The 23,338-nt window shown below is 41.5% G+C and overlaps 1 protein-coding gene across 8 annotated transcripts in view; it reads right to left on the reverse strand.

The window, feature by feature from the left end:
• Positions 1-356: 356 nt before the first annotated feature.
• Positions 357-23,338, reverse strand: part of HDAC4 (histone deacetylase 4) — a 303,006-nt gene continuing 280,024 nt past the window's right edge. For 7 of the 8 annotated variants that reach the window (XM_072977471.2, XM_072977437.2, XM_078378962.1 and 4 more), the window contains 3 exons: positions 16,453-16,537; positions 4,347-4,491; positions 357-3,669 (listed from right to left, as the gene is read on the reverse strand). In XM_072977471.2, coding sequence (XP_072833572.1) covers positions 3,630-3,669; positions 4,347-4,491; positions 16,453-16,537 — 270 coding nt within the window. In that variant the 3' untranslated portion in view covers positions 357-3,629. Of the gene's footprint in view, positions 3,670-3,832; positions 3,917-4,346; positions 4,492-16,452; positions 16,538-23,338 lie in introns of those variants that run through there. The other variant, XM_072977466.2, reaches the window with a different exon arrangement.

Consider the following 23,338-nt stretch of genomic DNA (forward strand, 5'->3'; position numbering starts at 1 on the left):
CTAACAGACCATGCAACCTCAAGGTGTAGGAAACTTAAAAAAATATATTCATATATATTTTATATATATTTATATATATATATATATATGTTTGTGTGTGTGTGTGTTTATATATATCAATGCCCATAAAATGTGGGCCCAAAAGTTTACAAAAGGAAGAATGGAATGAGTACATGATTAATAAAAAGGAATGTCTGTGTACTTAAAAGTAAAACAACCCTCAAATACTCAAGTATTAGTACTGTGTACTACAACCTAGAACTCACGTTTGGGTAATACAGCTTCAAGATGTTCCTTCGTTTTCTAAATTGCTACAAGAGATGAGATGTAATAAACCACCCCAATATTCTGGAAGCTGGGTTAGTAAAAACAACCTTCACTATCTTGCTGGTGGAATTCAGGTACCTCCTGTTTGTAGTATATAAAAATGCGGGAAATACAAGCTAATTGCCTAGATCACTTTGGGCTCTTTGTACATAAAGAGCTCACATGTATTCCCATCAGGTCCTTGTTAAGTAAACTTCTTGACAAAAAAAATCAAGGCTACAAGTGGTACCTCCCCAACTGCATGATGCCAGTATTCCCTTCCTGCTCGACATAACTGCAGAGGTAAACCCAGATTCACTTTTGGAGTGAGATAATGCAGTCCTTGTTTTAATCAGACCCAACTGCTTTACACCGTGGGACAGACTGATATATAACAAAGGTGTGATTTTGAAAAGATTAGTATTGACAATAATGTAGCAACTTGTTTGTAAGAAACAAATGAAGAATCTTGGAAGTAGCAACACTGAAAGCAGTTGAGACTACCTTATCAACACCACTAAGTTGTATATCAACAATTTCACATGATGATTTTTTTTTAATATAACATGTAAATTGGTGCTTGAAATAAAATGGGTTTTGGATTTTAGGTTGATGTGATATCAATAGTGATAACTGGGTAAAGCAACAAAATATGAAATCAGGTGATTCCACAGCAAAACATGTTCAAGATCACAGCAGCAAGGTAGTCATTTTATAAAATATACATTTTATCTTTACTGTCAAAATTTACTCTTAGAGTAATTGTTCTTGGCAGTTCTAATGCCAAAATGTATTCATCAATTTGAATGTATTTGGGTTAGCAAGAACTTAAATATCGTAGTGTCTTATCCTAAAAATTGCATATTGAGCATTAAATAAAATCCTAAAACTCTTTCATGCACTCACTCAGATTTGTTTTAATTCTGACTAATGCACTTGTAATGGAATGAAGAAAAGAAAAAATTCAGAACCAGAAAATAAGTTATACAAAGTGACCCTGTCAGTTATTTAAAAAATTAAAACGAAAAATAAAATTAAAAAATACAACTGGTGATTCAGATAAAGGACATGAAATATCCTACACAGCTTGAAAAAGAACACCTCAATTCAGTCTCCTCCAACCATCTAATATCACTACTAAAAGTTTAGTTACTTACTCTGAGGGTCAACTCCCCTCACCTCAAAAGGCAATGGGGGAAAGGAAATGATGGCGAAGATTAGCACTCTTCCAGCCAATAAGAAGTAATCAACAGCCTTCGCCTCTGTCTCCTCCTCCTCCTCCATCATGATGAAACAGTTTTTTAGAGGACTTAGTCAATGAGAGTGGTTCCGGAAAAGTTCTCTGTGTTGTATTAGCATTAACTGCACCAATGGAGTTTGGCAGACCTCCAAAATGGTCATTTAAGTTGCTGATGCCTTCAATAATCTTTGCCACAGTCTACACTGAGGATATATGATACATCACTCTTTATAATACGAATACATTTTTAAGGTAAGAAAGTTCCTTATTTTTTTTAAATGTAGCATAGCAACGATGACTGAAGAACTGAGAAAATATACAATCAATTACCTGGTATAAAAACGACCTTGGAATCCTTCTTTTTGTGAAAAGGGCTTTCTAAAAATAAAGCCTAACGATCTGCAACTGTCTCACATGACCATGAAAACTGTTCACTGTACAAAAGGCAAAACACAAACAAAATTCCAGCGTGCAAGGGAAAATGACACAGGTCTAGACAATGGTTACTGTTTTGGAAACACAGCTGTCAAATGGAAATTAAAATTTAAAACTCATGCAAATAAGGCAGGACTTTCATGAAAACCAAGATAAAATAAACCTACAACAAATATGCATTTCCTAGAAAACTCATTTGTTAGAAGAGGATCAAAGTCAAAAACTTTAAATTAAAACAGCAACGTTTAGGGTAGTTGCCAGTGGCTAAAATGTTGGCATTTTGAAATCATTCCAAACTACAGTTTGAAAATGGTCAAGTTTCAAACCAGATCTCTTTTCTAAAAACCCTTACATTCCAATTCACAAATAAATCTTTTGCAAGGGAACTTCCAATGGCTACCATTGTGATCTGCATTTATTTATATATTTTATATAAATGCATTATAAATATTTTATCAATAATTTGTTAAGAGTTGTATTTCTAAGTTTGGAATACAATTGGAATATACATTATACATAATATATTTATACCTAAAATATTAAGCAGTATCTCATGCTAGTTGCTTTTAATAAAAAGCATTCCATTTTTTTAAAAAACCTGCAATTCTGCCTGCTGCATGCTTTACAACCAAATTCATAGTTTAAATGGTTATACATAATGTATAGATTTTTTAAAAAATCATTCAATTTTAGAAACCCAACAGTATTTGCCACATTACTGGCAACTACCTTAACTTTTATTTTAAACGGCAACCAAACCAAACCGAACCCAAACAAGTAGACTGTTTCACAGAAGCTCCAGCCATTGCTTGCTTTAAGAAATCATACTAGCAGAAATCCTAAAGCCTTTCTTGACGGTTGCAGTTCTTGGCCTATTCTGCCACAGAAACTGCTACAGAGTTCTTTTCTTTAAGGCATTGTTCCTCAAAATGTCAGAAAAATCCAGCTGCCCCAAATCAATCCAATCTATGTTTATAAAAGGCACAAACTCTTCAGATGGCTTTGGAGATGCTAAAGCCGATCCCCTTTCTGGGCTTTCTTCCTTGTTTTATGTTCCTCCTCTCCACACATATATAGTCTGCATGTATGTGTATATTGGTATAAAAAGGTTAGTTCTCTTTTTCACCCTTCATATGAAGAAAAAAACACACATTTTCATATTGTTTGGGCTTTGAAGAGAATGTCTGTATCACAGTTAGGCAGAAGCCACAAAAATAAAACATAAACAAAACTTGAATATGGTTTGAGTGGTCTGAATGGAGGGTAATCAAACTTTTAAGCACCAGTTTTAAACGAAAGTTTTTGTGTCTGTCATAAATCTTTGATTTCTTAAAAGAAAGAAAAAGAAACGGTTGGCAACTCTGCCAAATACTTCACTGGCCTCTTGCCTCCCATAGCTTCCATTCCGGAAAAAGAGGAAGAACACTCAGTGCCCATGTCTTTCATATTTCTGCTCTTCACCTGCATTTTTTCCTTTCCCACAAGTATATTCTATACAGATATGGATTTAGCTTTCTTTCACACATGACTGCTTTCTCTAGTTTGGAAGGAAACCATGACAGGATGCAGGACTAACAAGAGAAAGCTTCTTGGCAGAGATTCAAGACACGACGAATGAACAGGAGAACTCCAGTCTTAAAGATGAGTGCTACAGTGGAGGATCCTCTTCCATGGGCTCCTCATCTGGTCTGGAAAAAAAGTCACCAAAGAGAGTCAAAATGATGGAACTGGGTGAAGAAAAGATAGAGGGATTGGGGCAGGCAGGCAAGGAAGTGATCTACATGTCTCTTATACAAGCTCCACAGTTTTATAACTTTTAAGAATACAAACATTCCCAATAGATTACCTTTTTTTCTTCTGGCTGAATGGGAACAGTTCTCCTTTTATCCCTCTTTCTAGATTTTTCACCACATTAGCTCCTGTCTTCTGCTGCATCTGCAAATTGTTTCCATTGGTCTTCAAACCAAAATACTAAACCTGTTTTACTGGTATTGGTTGTATCCAAATAGTGTCATTCTGCCTACAGAATACCTTTTGTTCCAGTGAAACAGAGAATGAGGGAACTTTCGGCAATCCCCTCCAGACATTCTGCTATCTCCCATGCTGTTTTAAAGTATGCCCTAACCTAATAGAGCACACTTCAGACAAGGACTGCAGGGGAAGAACTGCCAAAAATCATCACCAAAAAGCACACTGATGATGGAAACCTTTGTTAGAAGACATTCTACAATGTTGTTCTACAATGTCACTCCACTTGATACAGCCCATTCTCATTTTATCACTCTTGTCTAAAATAGTACAGGTATTTACATATTTACTTATATAAGTAATTAGGATAAAATGAACAGAAAAGAATGAAACTCACTTTTTGTCTGATGGTGGCTTAACTCCCACTGACAATGATGCCATAGCAGTTACAGTTTCTGCTTCTTCATTCTCACATTTCTGTGCCTCTACCAAAGAGTAACTAACTGTTGAGGAATAACGCTGGAGTGAGTGCCAGTATTTACCTAAAGGAAAGATTAAATTATGTAAGGATATGGAATTCATCACCATCTGTTACTGTTATTAAACAGAAGAATCTCTGCAATCATCAATGTTATGGCTGCTACTCTATATCAACTACTACATCAATTTACAAAGCAAGGTAGCTGCATTGAGATGCTGAGACTAGGGAAATATTGAAAAGGCTTCCTGAATGGAATTTTGAGATGAAAGGTATAAGTATGTGCATAGTTTCACTGAGACATGTCCACATTTAAGACAGTTTCAAAAAAAAATGAAGAATTTTTGATTATCTGCAAAATCTTCACGGATCCTGCAAATGGAAAGCTCTGCCCCACTGCAGTGCCCCTGCTGTAAAGGGAAAAGAGGCCTGTTTTGGTAACAGACTGAAAGGGGGAGGAGTGCCCAAGGAAGAAAAAAGATGCAAAGAAAAAAACTGAAGGCTTTATGCATCACCAATATTAAAGGTGATTATGTGAATAGAGAAGAGATTGAGAAGATGACAATGTAGAGGAAAAAGAGAGGTTACTTACCTGTAACCATGGTTCTTCAAGTGGTCATCTGTGAATTCACACAAAAGGGTTAACCCAATGCCAGCGTTGGTCCTCTCGGAACATTCTCGAGCTTTTCTCTTAAACAAAGTTTAAGGCTGCCTGTACTGCGCATGCTCCACCCGCCCAAGCCTCAGTTCCATTTATCCGCCATAGGTACCTGAGCATGAGCTCGATACAGCCAGTGACAGATAGAGGCGGGATTGTGTGAATTCACAGATGACCACTTGAAGAACCATGGTTACAGGTAAGTAACCTCTCTTTCTTCATCGTGGTCTTCTGTGAATGCACTTAAAAGGGTGATTAGCATGCTTACTCACCGGATGGTGGGCTGTCACTGGAGGACAGAAGTCAACACTGCTTTCCCAAAACTTCTCTCTCTCTTAGCCCTCAGGTCTAGTCTGTAGTGAGTGATGAAGGTGGAAACATTAGACCAAGTGGCAGTCCTGCAGATGTCAGGCAGATCAACACCATGTAGGAGGGCAGAGGCCACGGCTCTGGTGGAGTGAGCCCGAAGACCTTCAGGTGGAGTCTTATGCTGAAGCTCATAAGCCAGTGAGATTGTGGAGACAAGCCATCTGGAGAGCATTGAAGGCAATGCTGGAAGGCCTTTCTTTTTCCCAAAGTAGCAGAAGAAAAGTCTATTGGATGATCTAAATTCCTTGGTTCTAGAAACATAGAAGGCCAGAGCCCTCCTGACATCCAAAGTGTGGAGCATGCGCTCGGTGTCATTTGTAGGTGCAGAAAACAGAGTGGGAAGTAGCAAAGGCTGGTTGAGGTGAAAGTCCGAAACCACCTTTGGAAGAAAAGACACATCAGGGTGTAGGAGCACCTTATCCTTGAAAAACTGAAGGAAAGGTTGATCAGAATGAAGGGCAGCAAGTTCACTTGCCCGTCTGTCAGAAGTGATGGCCACAAGAAATAACAATTTCAAAGATAACATCTTGAGGTCACACATAGCCATGGGCTCAAAGGGAGGATGAGTGAAGGCATGCAACACCAACTGAAGGGACCACTGTGGAATAGGTGGTCGAACTGGAGGTCTCAAGTTAGTGAGTCCTTTAAGAAACGCTTTAACCGTAGGGTGGGAGAAAAGATGTGAGTTCTTGGGCTGAAAGGAGATAGTTGCAGCGAGGTAAACTTTAATGGTGGAAAGAGACAACTTGAAGTCAAATAGGTAACGTAAGTATTGTAACAAGGTAGAAAGAGATACAGGAGATGATACAAGACCCCTGGGCCTCAGTAAACTTCAGGAAACTTTTCCACTTGTAGTTGTAGAGTAGAGAAGTGGACGGTTTTATGGTTCGATCTAGCACCTCCTTGATTTCGGGGAGATCCTCCACAGCGTTAGATGCAGCATCTCCACGTCCGGATGGAACACCCTGCCTGCATCCTGTGTCAAGAGATTGGGTAACATTGGTAGTCTCTTGAACTCTGAGGACATCCTCATCAGCGTTGGAAACCATACTTGCCGAGGCCAGTATGGTGCTATGAAGATCGCCCCCACAGGTGAATATCGAAGCTTCACTAGAGACTTCTGAATTAAAGGAAGAGGAGGGAACATGTAGAGGAGTCCTTGATTCCAAGGGATCATGAATGCGTCCCCTAATGAGTCCTTGCCCAAGCCGGCTCTGGATGCATAGTTGGTGCAGTTTGCATTGTGATGAGAGGCAAAGATGTCTGCGACCGGAGGCCCCCATAGGTGACAGAGGTCCTGGAACACGTGAGTGTTCAGTTCCCATTCATGTGTCTGATGTGTGAGATGACTCAGCTGGTCTGCTAACACATTGTCTGTCGTGGCCACATGAATCACTACAGGAAAGACATTGTGTTGGTAGCACCACTCCCAGAGGTGAATGGCGAGGTACAGAAGCAATCCTGAGAGTGTCCCTCCTTGTTTGTTCATATACTACATGGTTGTGGTGTTGTCTGTCACTAACTGGACACCACGACCTGCACCATAGGAAGAAAACCTCTGAAGGCCTTGATGACCACTATGATCTCCAGATGGTTTATATGGAGGTTTCTTTCCTGAGCAGACCAGAGAGCATGAACCTTGTGTCGTCCGCAGTGTGCTCCCCATCCTATCGGACTGGCATCTGTTGTCACTTGCACAATGAGCTGAAGAGGTTGCAAGGGTCTGCCTATCCTGAGATGAGGAGGATAGTTCCACCATTGGAGCTGTTGAACAAGCTCTGGAGTTACTCGAAGGTGTTTTCTCTGGCTGGCTGTCATGGGATTGAAGAGTGCCAGGAACCAAGACTGCAGGGACCGCAGCTTGAGACGTGCATGTGCCAGAGTCGGATTGGTCGAGGCCATGAGGCCTAACAGGTGTTGGACATGTTTCGACCTCATACGGGCCCTTGGCCGAAACCTTCTGAGAGCCTTGCGTATCTTTTGAATCCAGTCTTTGGGCAGAAAAATTCAACCTCTGGTAGCATCCAGACGTGCTCCGATGTAATGCACTATCTTGGATGGTTCGAGATGTGATTTCTCTCTGTTGATGGTGAGCCCTAGCTTCGGTAGTAAATGAAAAATGAATTTTGTTTCTTTCAGGGCCTGAGCCCTGGATGGGGAGACAACCAACCAATCGTCTATGTAAGGGTAGCCGTGGATGCCGTTGAGGCATAGGTAAGCTGCCACAGGAGCCATGACCTTTGTGAATGTCCTGGGAGCTGTTGACAGACAAAAGGGTAAGGCCAGGAATTGGTAAATGGTTCCTTGGAAGATGAATCGAAGATACTTGCGATGATCTGGATGGATGGTCACATGGAAGTATGCATCCTTCAGATCCACCACCACAAACCAGTTGTTTTTCTTCAACAGGGGCAGGATAGTCTCCAAGGTCACCATCTGGAAGTGTCTTGGATGCAGGTAAGTGTTTAGGATTCTGAGATCGAGGATGGGTCTTATGCCTCCACCTTTCTTTGACACGGCGAAGTACAGGGAGTAGAATCCATTCTTTAGATCTGAGATTGGGACAGGTTGGATAGCATTCTTTCCTAGAAGAGATAGGACTTCCTCTTCTAGAGCGGGATCGAAAGACGTGTGACTTACGAACCCTAATTTCCCTTAGTCCTACTCTATCTGCCACAAAGAAGGTGGGAGAAAAGTGGGGATGTGCGTTGGATTGTGTGAATTCATAGATAATCACTCGAAGAAACACAGTTATAGAAAAGAAACCTGTTCTTCTTCAATGTGGCCTCTATGATTCACAGAAATTGATGACTGGCAAAATCATTTACGAGAAGGAGGGATGTCATGGAAAAATCGAAGATAGAACTCTGTGGATGGATGAAGCATCCCTCTGAGCACACAAATCAAGTTTGTAATGTCTTACAAAAGTCAGAATGTGAGCTGTTACATCACATGTTGGTACTTATCCTGTAAATCAACACTTCTCATAAAGAGGTGCTGAAGCCACTGCTCTGACCCTTGACTGCAGAAAGAAAAGGCGCCTTTGCAATGTAATATGCCAATCTGACTGTATTAGTTACCCACTTAGATGCTATGAAGATACTGAATGGCCTCTTTTAGGTCCTTGGTAGACATGGGGACGAATATAAAAACAAATCAGTATATTCAATGAATATCCCTGATTCATCAGATATTCACTGCTTTGTATTCTTGGAGTACAGAGACCGTGAAAATACAAACCAACAAATACAACACTTTTATATTCGTCCCTTCTTTCCCTATTGGCTTAGGTGCCTGTGGATCAGCTTGGAGGTACAAGCAGAGAGGGAATTTCCCTTCAGGTGGCTTGCTAAAGCCTGCTTTAAGGGAATCCTATCCCTGGGGCTGGGGGATGGCTTCGGTCAGGCTTTCCCCCTCTTCCTATGTCCAGCGGGGGCACAGGAAGAGGGAAAAAGGGATCAAAGTGATCCCCTAGCCCCGCTGTCTTTCCAAAGGGAGTGGAACTGGGGGATTGCTTTGATCCTTTCCCCCCTCTTCCTACGCCCCTGGGAAGAGGGGGAAAGCATGACCCAAGCTGGCAAAAAGATTAGGTGTCTTTCTAATATCTTTTTTTCTTGACAAGTAAGAAGCTAACACCCTCTTTATATCTAAAGTATGTAATGTTACTCTCCATAGCTGTGGAGGAGCGTTGTTAATTGTGTTAGCACCAAGGATAAAGACCAGCAAACTGAAAGAGCTTTTACTTCAGTATTATTTAAACTTTTAAAGACCTCTTTAGAGTTGGGTTTCTAAACAATCTTGCAGATGGGTTCTTTTCAAGCTAGTTTGTTACTATTGCAGCTAAAGTTGGCATTGATAAAAATTGAAGGGCAGTTTCTGATCATGCTGGAACACTACTTTCATGGGTTGATATTGCAAACTTTGATTCCCCCCATTTATATTAATGTAAACATCTAGTGAAGGGGTTTCTAGCTTGTTACAAACTCCCCCCCCCCGGAGAGAAACCCTCCACACAGTCAACTTCTGCTGCTCTATGTCTGGATGTTGAACTGTCCCCATAATATTAGAAGATCCTGACACAATGGCAGTCTCATTATGCCCTCCGCCATTACCAATAGAGCAGTAAACCATGGCTGATGTGGACACCATAGGATCTGTAAAATCACAATTGACTTCTCTTGGCTGATTTTTATGATAATTTGATGAATCGGTGGAAATAGAGGAGGCATGTACATCACACATCTTTTCAAACAAAATGTGAATGCATCTGTGCCATCTGCCCAGGTCATGAATATTAATGTGATATCTGCATAGACCAATGGGAATGCTGGAGAAGGGAGTCATGAGATATAAGAGACTCAGCATGAGGAGGGGGAGTTTTTAGTCAGGGAGATTGAGAGTTTAGGAAGAGTGGTGGTTGAGAGTGGATGAAGGAGGATGTTTGTTTAAGAGTTAACAACATTGCTTGAACTATCATCATCTGTAATAATAAACAATTTCTATTTGGTTCTTTTAAAATGACATATGGCCTGGACCTTGATCATTAATAATAGGTAACGTTGATGTGATCAACTGGTGGCAGCTGAAAGACACATACCGTGAGCTCTTAGTTTGGTGAAATAAACAGGGGCCACATGGAATCATGACAGCATCTCTCAAAGATTTTTTCCTTTGTTCACCCAAGAAGAGTAAATTTTGCATTTCAGGTTGATGTGAGAAGAAAACACATTTAGTTTGAGCATTCCCTATCTGCTTGTGATCAGACTTAAGATTTGAGAGGATAGCTCAAATTCAGTGTTTTCTCTCTTTTTAAATGTTATTTCTATGACACATACATACAAACAGAGACATCTAAGACAATCAAAAACATATAAAACCAACAAAACATATATACGGGGAGGTAGTTCCCATTCAAACTTATCCATTATATCAGTAGTTCTTAACCTTTGTTACTCTGATGTTTTTGAACTGCAACTCCCAGAAACCCCAGCCAGCACAGTTGGTGGTGAAGGGTTCTGGGAGTTGCAGTCCAAAACTCCCGAGTAACCCAAGGTTAAGAACCAGTGCATTATATAATTATGACTAGAACAGATCTTATGCCCTACTCCCATACCGAATTGTACTATATCCATAATAATTTTTATAAATTCTTCGGAGACCGGCTTGACGCCACGACGAGACAGCAGCAGGAGGACAGAGCTCTCTCCCTGGGCTGAATTCTGACCTGTTTGGGACACCCTACGATGTCAAAACCACCCCGAAGAGGTGGTGAACTGGGGGGGGGGAAGCCTGTTGATCACGGGGTGGGGATGGGGGTCATCCCCGTTTGATCCAGGAAACTCCCTAATCAGCCAACGGGCAGAAACAAGCAGTTTTTTGCTTGCAAGTCGTCAGCAGCTGGCAATAAGAGAAGCAACAATCAGCTATTCAACATCAGTGTTACTATCGGGTGCAATATATTTTAACAACTAATTGCTTATGATTACCCCTGGAGAAGACAATTCCTATATACAGTACACAAAAAGAAACTTTCTATCAATCTCATCAATCATAGAGCGGCAGAAAATCTGGAAAGAGGGATAGTTGATGCAAAGAAAATAATTTAAAGATTTATGGGACATTAACAACTCATTTAAATACATTTAAAATATACTTTAAGAATATTATAATTTGGCGTTATAAATCTTAAGAAATTTTCTCCTAAGTTATTACTAGTTAAGTCTGGACTTATTTTATGTTTTGACTACTTGAAGTCTTTTGGCATAATGCCCAGAACAGTGACCCTGAGTACTCTTCTGCTGTTTAAAGCTTGAAAACCTGTTTTTTATTTCTTTTTGATTTTTTCATGCCTGGCTGGAACATAGACAAATTAACCCTAAAGTGGATTTTTTAAAACTGTACTTTGGGAATTAAAAAGAGGCGGATCCTACTCCAATTCGGATGCAAAAAATGAGTACCACAGACGACCCCGAAGCTTATTTACATACTTTTGAAAGAGTGGCCACAGTGACCGGGTGGCCTAAGGAACAGTGGACATTGATTTTAATACCATGTCTGACAGGAGTGTTACAAGAAGTAGTGGACACGTTATCTATACAAGAAGCCACCCAGTATGAAGTAGTTAAAGGTGCCATTTTACAAACTTTAAACTTGACTGAGGAGGCATACCGAAAAAAGTTCCGTGAGTTAAAAATTCAAGCCGGGAACACATCCGCGCCCAATAAGCCAACGTATGAAGGCTAACGTAATTAGATGGATAAAGCCAGAAGAAAAAACGAAAGATGAAATTATAGAAACCTTTGTAATGGAACATTTAGTATCTACGTTGTCTGCCAATATGCAGAGTTGGTTACAAAGAAATAGGCCGAAGCAATTGGAGGAGGCGATTTGCCTCATTGAAAATTATTGTGCAGCGGAGGAGGGAACTAAAGAGCATGTTAGTGGGACGTCTGAGAAGACCCGCCCACAGGACAAGATGGCGACCGGGAGCAGCAACACGCCACGTGGTCCGATGTCCTTTTCGGTGATAGGCAGGGGAAAACCGCAAACCTTTGAGCCGATGCGCCCGAAACTGACCCGTCCCATTACTTATGACCAGCGCCTGTTTGAACCAGGCACAGGGCTGAAGGAAGGCAAAGACGGCAAGCCTGTATGTTTCGACTGCAGCCGGCCTGGCCACATGAAAAGACAATGCCCTGGACTGGATTGTTCTTGGGCAGGACAAAATAATGAATCGATTAAATTAATGGGATCGGAGCGGGAAGGTTGGGAAGTGATAGCGATTGTGGATGGACATGCAAAAAGGGCATTAATAGATACGGGATGTAGCAAAACTTTGGTGCGCCATTTGGAGGGAACTACGGTACCTGACGATTTGACTGTAAGATGTATTCAGGGAGACTCAAAAAAATATGCTACTACTTGGGTTAATATACAAATTGGAGATGAATATAGAGCCTCGTGGCGCAGTGGTTAAAACGCTGTACTGCAGCTAAAACTGTGCTCACGACCTGGGGTTCAAATCCCAGGTAGCCGGCTCAAGGTTGACTCAGCCTTCCATCCTTCCGAGGTCGGTAAAATGAGTACCCAGCTTGCTGGGGGGGCAATGTGTAGCCTGTATAATGAAATTGTAAACCGCCCGGAGAGTGCTTGTAGCACTATGGGGCGGTATATAAGTCCAAAAAAAAAAAAAAGTCGAAGGATGAAAGTGGGAGTGGTGCCGGGACTATCGAGGGAAATGCTATTGGGACATGATTGAGAAGGGGCAAGTGAATTGTTAAAGAACAAAGAGGGGTTAGAAGGGGATTGTGAAACAAGCCAAATCGAAACCGATTTCGGGAAAGAGGCTTCTAGGGATCAAATGAGGTTGTGGCAACAAGATGATCCGACATTGCAAAAGGTATTGAAAGAGGCACAATCGGTAGGGGCTGTTGCTCGAGGGATTCGAAATGGAAGGGGGTCTATTATACCGCATAAATCGGGAAGGAGAAAGACAATTGGTGGTACCTATAAAATGGAGGAGAGACGTGTTGAAGATAGCTCATGATGTTCCAACAGTTGGTCATTTGGCTGCAGAAAAAATGATAGCGCGTATATCCCAAAGGTTTTGGTGGCCAGGAATTCAGGGAGAAATACAACAGTTCTGCAAGACCTGTAAAGAATGCCAAATGACGCAGAGCAAACCCAGACCAGGAGCCCCGTTAATACCAATGCCTTTAGTAGACCATCCTTTCAACAGAATAGGGATTGATATAGTAGAGCCACTGACAAAATCAGCAGGAGGACATACTCACATTCTAGTGTTAATCGATTATGCAACAAGATACCCAGAGGCAATACCTCTCCGATCAACAACTGCCAAAGTGATTGCAAGGGAATTAACAGATATTAACAGATCAAGGTAGTAATTTTATGAGCTTAACATTAAAAGAGATGTGGAAACTATTAGATGTAGACCCAGTTCATACTTCCGTTTATCACCCGCAAACAAACGGATTAGTGGAGATGTTTAACGAAACTTTAAAGGGGATGTTACGTAAGTTAGTCATGGAAAAACCTCGGCGGTGGCACTTATTAGTGGCTCCACTTATGTTTGCAGTTAGGGAAGTCCCACAAGCCACTACAGGGTTTTCTCCTTTTGAGATGATGTATGGTTGGAACCCTCGAGGTATCTTAGATTTAATAAAAGAAAAATGGGAGAGTGGAACCGATAATTCTCAACTTACAGTACAACATGTACTTGAGATGAGGGAACATTTGAAAAAGGTGGCAGAAATAGAGCATTTAGGGCAAACACAAATCGGACAAAAAAGGAGATATGACTCGAAAATATCACCAAGGTAATTCAAAATAGACTTACTGGAAATGACTAGGGGGCGCTAGTTATCTCAGCTTATTAGACCTCACTAAAGGTTACTGGCAAATTCCCTTGAGAGTTGAGGACAAAGAAAAAACAGCATTCGTTACCCCTAAGGGATTATTTCAATTCCAAAAAATGCCTTTTGGATTGCATGGGGCAGGAGCCACCTTTTAACGGCTAATGGATAAGGTGTTGGAGCCCGTTAATAACTTTGCGGGAGCATATATTGATGGCATCCTCATTTTCAGTAAGAGTTGGAAGGAACACATGACCCATATAAAGTTAGTACTAAAAGAACTCAGAAAAGCTGGGTTAACTGTGAATCCGTCTAAATGTAAAATAGCTCAAGAAAAAGTAAAATTTTTGGGACACATAGTAAGTAAAGGGGAAATACAACCATCAGAAGAAAAAATAGACAAATTATCAGATTGGCACATCCCAAAAACAAAGAAAGAAGTACAACAATTTTTAGGATTAGCAGGATATTACAGGCAATTTGTACCAAATTTTTCTGGTATTGCGGCTCCTCTGACTGATCTTACAAAAAAGAAAATGAACAAATATGTGAGGTGGGGAGGAAAAGAACAAGAGGCTTTCGATAAATTAAAATCTATTCTAAACGAATTACCCAAAAGATATGCACCTGATTTTTCTCTCCCCCTTATCGTACAAACAGATGCCTCAGACCAAGGTATAGGAGCTGTGATGGCACAAGAGAAACAGGGGATAGAATATCCGATTATGTATTTGAGTAAAAAACTGAGTCGTAGAGAACAGAAACATACAACAATTGAAAAAGAAGCATTGGCTGCCAAATGGGCCATTTTGACACTGAAGTATTACTTGTTGGGGGCACCTTTTACGTTGGTGACTGATCATGCTCCGTTACAATGGTTGAATAGAATGAAAGATGCTAATCCTCATTTAACACGTTGGTATTTGAGTTTACAACCTTTTGCATTCCAAGTGAAATATAAAAAGGGTGCTAATCACGCTAATGCTGATTATTTTTCGTGACAGGGAGAAGGGGATGCGCGCGGTGATGAAGAGCGGACGGCCCACTCCTCCGGGGGGGCGTGTGAAAGTGTGGAGAATAAGAGTGTGCCGTCCGCAGAAGTGAAAGTAGAAAAGGATGATGGAAAGAAGGAACAACGAGCTAGTGGAGAAAGTGACGAAGAAAAGGGAAAGGCGGTGATGGAGAAGGAGAGGGAGGTGAAGATAGAAGTATGTTTGGCTGATGGGGAGTGGGAGGAGTCAGAAGTGACAGTTAGTGAGGGATATAAGGATAAGGAGGGGTGGTGTGGTTTAGTACGGTGGTGGAGGAGTACGAAAGGAGAAAGCGGGAAGAAAGACGGAGAGCTTTCAAAAAGGTCCGTACCCAGGGGTTGATGAGAGATTTTCCCCACCTGAAGATAGGCGGTCTTCTACCCAATCCCACAAGTTTTAAAGGGGCTTCTCCGTGTATAACTGTGAAAGATTGGAATGTAATTGTGGCACCGAGAGAAGTGGAATTACAGCGTGAACGTGAATGGATGACAGCGGAGTTTGACGAAGGTCCAGACGAGCGCAGGTGGATTAGGCACAAATTTTGTGGGACAATTTGTGCCATGAGGAGTCTCCCACCCCCTCAGTCAGAGCTCAAGGGACCTTATGGGGAGCGATGCCTTTAGCCCCATGGGACTTTCGAGTTCGAAATCGTTAAACCCGTTCAAAGATGTGCTGGAGGGTGTGGAGGAAAATAAAAGTTCTTCTGTTAAAGTTATCCGGACTCAACCTGTATTATTTCCCGCCGAAATGGAGGGGCTGCCTGAGGGAAAGGACGAACTTTCTTACAGTAGTACAAATGAGACTAAAGAAAAGAAAAAATAAAACAAGACAAAACAAAATAAAATTCTGTCTTTCCTTTTTCTTGTTTTCTTATCTATAATCTCTTTTCTTGTTTTCTTATCTATAATCTCTTGTTTCATCTTCTAAACTTTGAACATTTTAGACACTTTACCAACAGGGCCTTTCAGGGGGATGGATTTTGAGTAAAAGGATGTGAAACTCCTTACGTGACTGGGAGAAGGACAAGAAAGAAAGAACAAATCAGGGGAAGAGAGACTTTCAGCACCTTTCATAGAACTTCAAAGTTCTACTAGATCAGAGCGTCTTCTATTCCCATTTATAACTTGCTCAGCTGTTTCTCATTTTCTCACTTGTTTGATGAAAAACTGCAGATAGTGTGCTCAACAAGTTCTAAAATCAAAGTGAAGAAAAATGATTGGCCACTCAGTTAACCCATTTCCAAAAAAGTCTTCCTTATGAGACAATGTTATACAAAGCTTCAGGAATTTCTCCACTTCAAGATCAGATGTGAAATTCTTGCTTTGATTTTTCACTTCATCTGCACAGCTCTCACTATCCTCATGCAGTCTGTGTGGTGGTTCAATATGAATTATACTCAACTTACTGTAAAATAGGACAGTGGTCCCCAACTCTGGGTAACCCTGCAGCTACCCAAGAAGTATTCACTACTAACTGTGCTGGCCCAGGTTTCTTGGAGTTATAGTCCAAGAACACCTGGGTATACCCAAGGTTGGGAACCACTGGAATAGGAGCTCAACCTAAAATAAGAATGACTACTCCTTGGTACTCACTGTGAATTTCAATGACCTTTTCAATGGAATGAACTGCATTGGTGTTTGGTCTCTGCTGTAATACCTTTTCAGGAATAGGATCAAGCTGGAAAGAAATACACAAACATTTTAGCTCCATAGTATTATTGTCATTTTAGAAGATTATTTTGGTAGTTGAAGATGTCTGCATACATTAACTTTAGAGATGGCGGTATGCGTATTCATAGAAAACTACCCCTGCATGGGTGGACATAACAAGGGTACAGCCCCCTGGGGCCAGACCATCCACTCACCTTCCTCTGTTGCCGCGGGCGCCACGCTCCCTTCCTATCACTCTGGAGCTCGCATTCTGCGAGCCACTCTTCGACCTGGCAGCGAGGCTTGTCCTCCCGCCTCCTGCCAGGAGTGGCTTGCAGACTGCGAGGTCCAGAGTGACAGGACGGGAGCGTGGAGCCCATGGCAAAAGAGGAAGGTGAATGGACGGTCTGGCCCCAGGGGGCCGGACCCTTGTTATGTCCACCCATGCGGGGGTAGTTGTCTATGAATACGAATACCCCCATCTCCAATTAAGTTCAATCAATCCCAATTCAAAGATTGTGGTTTCAGATCCCTTTAAGATGTCCATGAACTGCAATTCTTGTATTGTCTTCCTCTGACATTGTCAACTTTATATTGTGATTGGCTTGAGAATGCAGTCAATTGTACCTAATGCCAAGTAACACAACATGCACATTGAACAACCTGGTTTAGTGATATTAATATTAATATACCTGTATTAACAGTGGTTAGTGACAGTGGTAACTGCTTCTCCCAAATTGTGGAACTCTCTCCCATGGGAGGGGAGTCTGGCCCCCTCTTTCCTGACTTTCAATGGGCAATTAAAGACTTTTCTCTTTAGGCAGTCTATTTTTTTTCAGTGACTGGTTGCCTAAGAGTTGGTCTACTGTTTTGTTTGTCCCCCCCCCCCAATCTCTTTTTACATATTGTTTATTTTTAATATTGTAAGCCATGTTGAATCCTCTTGAGGAAAAAAGTGAGGTATAAATAATAATAGTTGTTGTGGGTTTTTTGGGCTCTTTAGCCATGTTCTGAAGGTTGTTATTCCTAACGTTTCGCCAGTCTCTGTGGCCGGCATCTTCAGAGGACAAATAATAAAAAGAGGATAAATAATAATAATTTATACAAATTTTAATATAACTTTTTTTGCCTTATCACCTTCTTCACTTTGAATTGTAAGGTAAGCTATTTCAAAGGGCAGGCAGAATACACAGCTATCAGAAGGGAGGCCAAGACAATAGATGAGTAGATGTTGTCTAGAGGGGCGGGGGTAAAAACTGAATAAATAAAATAAATAAATACAATTTTTAGTGTCATTATTAAAAGAATGTTCTGCAACTAGTTACTCACAAACCAAAATTAGACACGGGATGTTCATATTTGCATCCCCGGGAATATGAATAAGAATATCAGCACCACAGGTGCCACGGCAATCCAGCCTCTTTTCCCCTGAACTGGCTGGTCCACAAAATGGTTGCTGCACGGTCGTCATCATTCTCATCATGCCAATCACAGAAGTAGCCCAGCCGGTGCTTCCCTATCTCTCTGCACAGTTGGCCACCCAGCTGTGCAGGGGGGTGGGGAAGTGCCGGCTGGGCTACTTCTGCAATTAGCATGATGAGAATGACCATGGCCCCACACACTGTGCAGTGACTAGTGAGTGAATGGTTGGTGAGCGGCTGGATCTCCATAGCACCTATGGTGCTGATATTCATATCTCCAGGGGTACGAATACAAATATCCCATGTCTAATCAAAATCTATCAAGACTTAATTAATTCCCTATATGCTCTCTCTTCAAAGTATCTCTCTGTTCTGGGCCTCCAAATAGTAGAAGGTCAAGTAGAATAACTACCTTGATAATGTTCAAAGGAAGTCATGATAAGATTGATGAGAGGCTTGGAGGAATAGGCTGGTGTGACAATTTTATGGTGTGCATATATTTTGTCTGTAGGTTTGTATTGGATGGCATGAAAAATGAAGGGTGCTGATTGACAGCTGAGTGTATGACAGGAGTGAGAGTTCAAACAGTTGAGAAGTGTGAGAAAATATTTATGAATGGTAACTGTGAGGTGATTGCTCTGTACTATTCCTGGCTAGAGAGATGTTGTTTTTGTACATGATTTTGTGTGTGAAAGAGCATTCAGTAACAGCCATGACTGGTTAGCTCTGTTAAGAGTTTGAGAGAAAGAAAGAATGTGATCTGAGGAGAGATTATGAATAAAAGTGTGGTCTTATTAGAAACTGTGTCAAAGAAAATGGCTACCTACGTACCTACCCACCTAACTGTGGGGGTGCCATTCCCAAGATTGCTAAACTGTTGGCTTAACCTACAGTAGAGGGCAAACCCTCCTGGATGATGTCACAGCTGCTTCAGAGGGGCATGACTGCCCATTATTCTTCTTTCTCATATGTGGTAGAGAGCTTGCATAGAGTCTTTCCTTATGCCAATTATAATGGCATTATGTAACCATTGTCCTATCTGAACTCTGTAACCTATCTGTGTACTGTCTACTATCTGTGAGCCTGTAAGGTTAATAAAAGCACAGTCCTCCTGGGGGCAGGGCAGAATGCATTGGGAACCTATTCGGTGTTCTTCTGCCGCTTCTACTAGTTGCCCACCAGGAGCTGCTGGCAGACATCCCTCTGTGTGGCTTACTTCTGAGACACTCTTTGCTATCCTAATTATCTGGTGATCATCACAAAGCCCATCAGCCTTCTCATTTCGTGACTCCAACACCTAACTATAAAAAATGAAAACTATAAACAAGAAAATTAAAAACTTATGTTTATAGACTAAAGAGACTAAAGCACTGATTTTGTATTCCTTTATTTTTTAAATAAAAAAACTCTTGCTCGCTTTTAAAACCACAGGATGAGGCTGCCATGGGTATAATACCTCTGGGAAGTGCTATGACACTTGGTTTATGTAGTTCCATTCAGGCTTTAGGTATGACGAAGTTATACCACCTGTATATAATGAAATACTGGCTGTTTTGCCTGAGTAAGAGGGATAGTAAAAGTTAAGTCCTCTTACAGAAATTTAAATGACACCCAAAAACTCAGTGCAGGAGTCTGGAGGTAACCGTCATTTGAAATTCAATATATGCAAGTTGAGAAGGTGGAAAGGCTGCTTCAGATGGCAACAAAAATATGGTGATGACTACAAATGGCCTGGCCTATGCAGCAGAGCCAGTGGTAGAACTGAGGGAATTCTGCAGTGGGGATATTACTAGGTGGAAAATCTTTCACTAATCTGGAATAGCCCTAATGTCAACAGTCCATGTAAAATTTGAGCCAGATTTTTTTTTGGCACCATACAATGGTACCTCGCTAGACGACGACCTCGCAAAATGACGAATCCTCATGATGATGAGGTTTTGCGATCGCTATAGTGCTTTGCAAAACAGTGATTCCAATGGGCGATTTTCACTGGACTATGATTTGGTCCGTGCTTCGCGGACTGTTTTTTTGCAAGACGACAATTTTTACAGCTGATCGGCAGCTTCGCAAAATGGCTTCCCTATGTTTTCTGGACCGATGCTTCACAGGATAGCCATTTTAACAGCTGATTGACGCTTCACAAAATGGCTGCCCTATGGGCGATCTCCGCAAAACAACAACGAATTTTCACCAATGGAACACATTAAACGGGTTTCAATGCATTCCAATGGAGAAATGGTTTTCGCAAGACGATGATTTCGCTAAACAGCAATTTCTATGGAACGGATTATCATTGTCATGCGGGGCAACACTGTATTTAGGCCAAATGGCTATTAAAATGAAAAATAACAGTGGTCCCTAAGGATGCATAACTCATCCTTATTGTGGCAAAACACAGTCTATTCACATAGGGACTCTTGCAGATATACAAATGATCACTGGATTGGTGGCCGATTAGCAAAGTCACTGATATTAATTTTCCCATTCCTACTGGCCTTCTTTGCAAAGTCCTATTCAGGAGGTGGCAAACAAACAAAGCATGCTTGATAATCTACACAAGAATATCAGTAACTAGCAGTGTTACTTCTTGATAGAAGCTCTCCTCACTGCCAAAGAGTCAGGTGGGCCTCACAGGAAAAAAATGATTTTTTTAAACAGAAGCCCCAACTTAAAAAGCAGTGTCACAGAAGACATTTTATTCCTTAAAACCATTAGTTATGTGCTGTCAAGTTGAAAATGATTTAAAAGTGAACCTTGTAAGGGAGATAGGGGAAGTTACAGAAAATGGAGTGCAGACTTCCAAAGAATAGCAAGAAGAGACAAGAGGGACTTCGTAAATGAACAGTGCAAAGAAATAGAGGAAAATAATAGAAAGGGAAAAACCAGAGATCTGTTCAAAAAAACTAGAGATATTAAAGGAACTTTTTGTGTAAAGACGGACATGATAAAGGACAAAAATAGTAGGGACCTAACAGAAGCAGAAGACATCAAGAAGAGATGGCAAGAATACACAGAAGAATTATACCAGAAAGATCTGGATGTCCCGGACAACCCAGATAGTGCGGTTGCTGAGCTTGAGCCAGACATCCTGGAGAGTGAAGTCAAGTGGGCCTCAGAAAGCATGGCTAACAACAAGGCCAGTGGAGGTGATGGCATACCAGTTGAACTATTTAAAATCTTAAAATATGATGCTATTAATGTGCTACACTCAATATGCCAGCAAGTTTGGAAAACTCAACAGTGGCCAGAGGATTGGAAAAGATCAGTCTACATCCTAATCCCAAAAAAGGGCAGTGCCAAAGAATGCTTCAACTAATGTACAATTGCACTCATTTCACACGCTAGCAAGGTTATGCTCAAAATCCTCCAAGGTAGGCTTCAGCAGTATGTGGACTGAGAACTCTCAGAATGTGGATTTCGAAGGGGCAGAGGAACTAGAGACCAAATTCCTAACATGCGCTGGATTATGGGGAAAGCCAGAGAGTTCCAGAAAAACATCTACTTCTGCTACATTGACTACGCAAAAGTCTTTGACTGTGTGGACCACAATAAACTATGGAAAGTTCTTAAAGAAATGGGAGTGCCTGACCACTTTATCTGTCTACTGAGAAATCTATATGTGGGACAGGAAGCAACAGTTAGAACTGGATATGGAACAACTGATTGGTTCAAAATTGGGAAAGGAGTACGACAAGGCTGTATATATTTTCCCCCGGCTTATTTAACATATGCAGAATACATCATGCGAAAGGCAGGACTGGATTCCAAGCCGGAATTAAGATTGTTGGAAGAAATATCAACAACCTCAGATATGCAGATGATACCACTCTGATGGCAGAAAGTGAGGAGGATTTAAAGACCCTCTTAATGAGGGTGAAAGAGGAGTGTGCAAAAAATGGTCTGAAGCTCAGCATCAAAAAAAAACTAAGATCATGGCCGCTGGTCCCATCACCTCCTGGCAAATATAAGGAGAAGATATGGAGGAAGTGACAGATTTTAACTTCTTGGGCTACATGATCACTGCAGATGGGGACAGCAGCCACAAAATTAAAAGATGCCTGCTTCTTGGGAGGAAAGCAATGACAAACCTAAACATCAACTTAAAAAGCAGAGACATCACCTTGCTGACAAAGATCTGCATCGTGAAAGCTATGGTTTTTCCAGTAGCGATGTATGGAAGTGAGAGCTGGACCATAAAGAAGGCTGACCACTGAAGAATTGATGCTTTTGAATTGTGGTGCTGGAGGAGACTCTTGAGAGTCCCCTGGACTGCAAAGAGAACAAACCTATCCATTTTGAAGGAAATCAACCCGAGTGCTCACTGGAAGGACAGATCCTGAAGCTGAGGCTCCAATACTGAGGCCATCTGATGAAAAGAGAAGACTCCCTGGAAAATATCCTGATGCTGGGAAATTGTGAAGGCAAGAGGAGAAGGGGACGACAGAGGATGAGATGGCTGGACAGTGTCATTGAAGCTACCAACATGAATTTGACCCAATTCCAGGAGGCAGTGGAAGACTGGAGGGCCTGGCGTGCTCTGGTCCATGGGGTCATGAAGAGTCAGACACGATTTAACGACTAAACAACAACATATATATGCACAAACCTTCTCCATTGTACTTAAGACACAGCCAGATGAACCTGCAAACTAGAAGTGATGACTAATCTCAAAGCAAACCTACTTCTTTGGACAATGAGGTACTATGCCCAATATGATTAGTCCCAAATATCCAATTCTGATTTTATGTTTTTAGGAAGGCCCCAGCAAATGATTTAATAGTTGCTTATGATTGGGGGGAAAACAGGTTACTTACTTTGAGTGGTCATCTGTGAATTCACAGTAATGGCTTTTAGTGCGCCTGTGCACAGAAACCTTGGAATATTCTAGAGCTTAAGCACACGGTGCCAGAACCTCCCCCACACTAACCTTAAACCCACCTCCAGCACCAAGTGCCTCAGTTCCAAAGAACATTCTGCCACTGTCCAGCATGCAAAGGCATACATAATGGACAGAGGGGCGGCTCGGTGGGAAGTGTGAATTCACAGATGACCACTTGAAGAACCAGAGTTACAGGTAAGTAACTTATTTTTCTTCTTCGTGGTCTCTGTGAATGTACACTAATAGGTGACTACCAAGCTGACTTACCAGGAGCTGGGCCACCACGACAATGCAGAGGCCAGAACGGCATGGCCAAAGGAGGTGTCGGCATTGGCACAAAGGTCCAACCGATAGCAGGCTGCAAATGTAGATGGCGTAACCCAAGTAACCACTTTACAGATGTCCATCAGGTCGACACCTCTGAGGCATGCCATAGAAGAAGCCATAGCCCTGGTCGAGTGGGCCTTCATGACATATGGGAAAAACCATCTGGGCCAGATCATAGGCCAGACAAATAGCTGAAACAATC

The sequence above is a fragment of the Pogona vitticeps genome, chromosome 1 (assembly GCF_051106095.1).
Source record: "Pogona vitticeps strain Pit_001003342236 chromosome 1, PviZW2.1, whole genome shotgun sequence".
Taxonomy (NCBI): Eukaryota; Metazoa; Chordata; class Lepidosauria; order Squamata; family Agamidae; genus Pogona; species Pogona vitticeps.